The sequence below is a fragment of the Lactuca virosa genome, chromosome 3 (genome assembly GCF_052849685.1).
Source record: "Lactuca virosa cultivar CGN04683 chromosome 3, Lactuca_virosa_CGN04683_v6, whole genome shotgun sequence".
Taxonomy (NCBI): domain Eukaryota; kingdom Viridiplantae; phylum Streptophyta; class Magnoliopsida; order Asterales; family Asteraceae; genus Lactuca; species Lactuca virosa.
This window is the reverse complement of record NC_136428.1, coordinates 23,603,106-23,606,380: the sequence shown is the minus strand read 5'-3', so window position 1 is coordinate 23,606,380 and position 3,275 is coordinate 23,603,106. Positions and strand designations below refer to the sequence as shown.

Genomic DNA, 3,275 nt, shown 5'->3' with positions numbered 1-3,275 from the left:
TAATCGAGTAGACCCTTCACTTTCTATTCTTTATTGCTTTCTTTATTGGTATATATACTATTAATATTTTGTTTTTGTTTTTCTTATCTAAACTAACTAGACACAAAATATAATCGTAATATAACAAACTTATCCATAACCATTATTAGAAAACTGGGTGAATTTACGGAAATTAGTTACGGAATTTTTCCGTCGGAAATTAGTGATGGAATTCCGATGGAATGGTGACAAAAATAAAAACCCTAATTTTAGTGACGGAATACTGATAAAAAGCGATGGAAATAAATTTCGTCAATAAATCCGTTAGTGATTACCGACGAAATGTAAACGAAATACTAGACTTGAGCCATCCGTTGGTATTCCGTCGGTAATCACCGATGGATTTCCGACGGAAATATTTTTTTAGAAAAAAATCAATTTTTTTTATACTAATATTCTAAAAATAATTCAATTATTATTATTATTATTAGTATTATTAATTGTGTAATTCTTTCTTTCTATAATTAAATTAATATATATATTTACCTAATAATTCAATTTACTAATTATTATAGTATAAGTAATTTTGTTATTACTTATAATTTTGTTATTACTTATAATCATTATGAAAATTATAAATTATAAATTATCAACGTAAATGTTGTTTTAGGAAATAAGTAAACTTTTTTATTAATATTATTAAAAAAATAACTCAATTATTATTAATAATAGTAATTAATTATTAACTTTTATAATTAAAATATTATAATTATCAACCAAATAAATCCAATTTTTTATTAGTATTAGTATATAAAAATAGTTTAATTACTTTTAATATTATTAGTACTTAAATAACTATTTATCTTTTTTATAATAATTACTTTTAATATTATTAGTATTAAATGACCGTTAAAATCCGTCGGAAATCCGTCAAAATATCCGTCGTTAAAAATTACCACTGTGCTTTTTACGACATACCGAATTCCGTCGGAATTCATGTTTAGCGACGGATTTCCAACGGATATAATCGCCAAGTTTTATAGTAGTGAACATAATATAAGAAACTTTGTGTAAGCTAGTTTATATGGTCCGATACCTTCAATAAACTTTAGTTATTCCTTTATGATTGTTACTTTTACTTTCATTAATATGACAATTTATCATCGCTAATATGGGGTCGATGTTTATTGTACTTTTGTAGAACTACAATTGCTTATTTTGTACTTGTCCATCTTTATTTCTGGTCCATCCTTACTCTATATAGCAGCTACTAAACATTGAAGTTATTTCTTGCATGCATGTTCGATCATGTGGTGTCATGTGCACATAGGCAGGCAAAAGCACGTTGGAGTTGGTTTGTGTCACTTGTATCCACTATAACTGAACGCAACGTTTTATGACTTTTATCCACTATATATAGTTGAACAAGAATGGTTTGTTATAAATCATACAATTAGTTCTTGGAACAGTCATACCGACTACATTTCAGTATTAAATAACTATATCATTCACAAATGTGTCTCTTATTATCTATATTGAAAAGAAAGGGAAAAAAAAAAGAAAAGCAAACCATACCAAACAATAAACGAAGGGTAAAACAAAATAAATACAAAGGGCGTAGGTACTTGATCGAAAGAACGAAGGAGGGCGTTGTTTCATGAACACATAGGACAATAAATGAGTCCATTTTCATTGCATTCGGGACACCTTTCTTTTTCTTTCTTATCTCCGACCACAACCTTACAACTCCCTCCGCAGTCCACACAAGGTACGAACCTAGCACCACCGCACCCTTCACAAGCTTGCCTACCCACCTGTTTCTCAATGCCAACTCGACTCAGTATCCTCCTGAGTCGACCCGTCTCGTTCAATCCAACAATCTCATCTACACCCCCTATGTATCTACCCTTAACAAACATCCTCGGGACACTCGCGAACTCACCAAGTAACTCTTTCAACTGAGTCCGGAACTCGCCGTGTAATGATACGTCCCGTTCCTCATACACAAACCCATGGAGCTCCATGATGGATCTGACCTGGTTACAGTCCTCATATGTCCTTCGGATCCCACCCAACGACGTCGTGTAGATAACCACCTTTTCCGACCCTCCCGGTGGACAGATTTCTTGGTAATCCTCAAGTGGGTCCCGCTTAATGAAAAGTGGCGGTAAGCCTTGTTTATCTCTTTCCATCTGATCTCTTAATAAAAACGGGTTTTCTTTCAATGATTTGTATCCGTCTGTCAATGGAGGTTGCATTGATATGGACCCTGTCTCTGATATGGATTTGGTACCCGGATCCGTTCGCCTCAACCGGGAACCAAATTTCGTCAACTCGTTAGACGACTCGGTTTTCTTCAACGTGGATGTTGGTTTGTTTGCGGCCTTTGTGTTCTTTTCGAGTTCTTCAAGTGTGTGGAAAGAGAAGCTCCTGCGTTTAACCTTTTTCGCCGGCATCGGCGTCGGTGCAGGCGATGTTTCGGCTGGGGTTGGAAGAGGCGGTGGAGGTACAGGAGAGTTTAGGGTGGGTTTTAAGTCTTCCAACTCCTTGCTGACTTCATCCCATGACCGCGGAGGATCTTCGTCGTTATCGAGCTTCTCGAGGATCGGGGCCGGCAAGTGAGTGACGGGTTTTTCCGGCTGAGGCTTCCCATCATCCTCTTGTTCTTCTCCTGCTAGCCATGGCTCTTTGATGGCGTGGATGTCGAAAACAGCGAAACTGGTGGAGGCCGGACGGTAAACATCGACAGTTCCGGCCTCAATTTGTTTAGATGAGGCGCAACCCATAATTGTAACTAAATCGAGCTAGGGTTTCAACTGACGAATTGTTTGGAATTTGGGAAGTACTTAGGAGGTTATAGATATAAGGAAGTAAGTTTTGTGGTTCGGAAGAAATTAGGGTTTATCCATTCAGATATTGGGTAGGGGGTGCATGGGGGTATTCTTCGTAATTCTGTAGCGGGCGAGTGTCAGAGTTTTCTGGTGAGGGGCCAGAAATTCGGGTCACTTTGAGTGTGGATTGGAAGCTGACACGTGCTTCCTTATACGCCTCATTCCATTTTCATTTTATTTTGAAGTTCATTTTCCTTTTCTATATATAAACCTGAATTTTAAATCGTCTGCGACTCTGCGTTTTATACGTCACAAAAGTTATCAATGATCTCTATATGTAAATTTATTATTTTGCCTTGCATGATATAATAGGAAAATGAAGATTTAATTATGTTTTATTCTTTCTTTCAATAATCAACTGAAAGCGTTCCCATCGCGTTGCCGGGTTGGAAGGTCATATTTTTT

The 3,275-nt window shown here is 36.1% G+C and overlaps 1 protein-coding gene across 1 annotated transcript; it reads right to left on the bottom strand.

Moving 5' to 3' along the window:
- Positions 1–1,413: 1,413 nt before the first annotated feature.
- Positions 1,414–2,981, bottom strand: LOC145165361 (Glutaredoxin family protein). Its single transcript, XM_079084093.1, has one exon. The coding sequence runs from the start codon at positions 2,763–2,765 to the stop codon at positions 1,635–1,637; it is 1,131 nt and encodes a 376-aa protein (XP_078940219.1). The 5' UTR covers positions 2,766–2,981; the 3' UTR covers positions 1,414–1,634.
- Positions 2,982–3,275: the final 294 nt, after the last annotated feature.

Coding starts and splice junctions, on each gene's coding strand:
- LOC145165361 (XM_079084093.1), bottom strand. CDS start 2,765: ATGGGTTGCGCCTCATCTAAACAAATTGAGGCCGGAACTGTCGATGTT.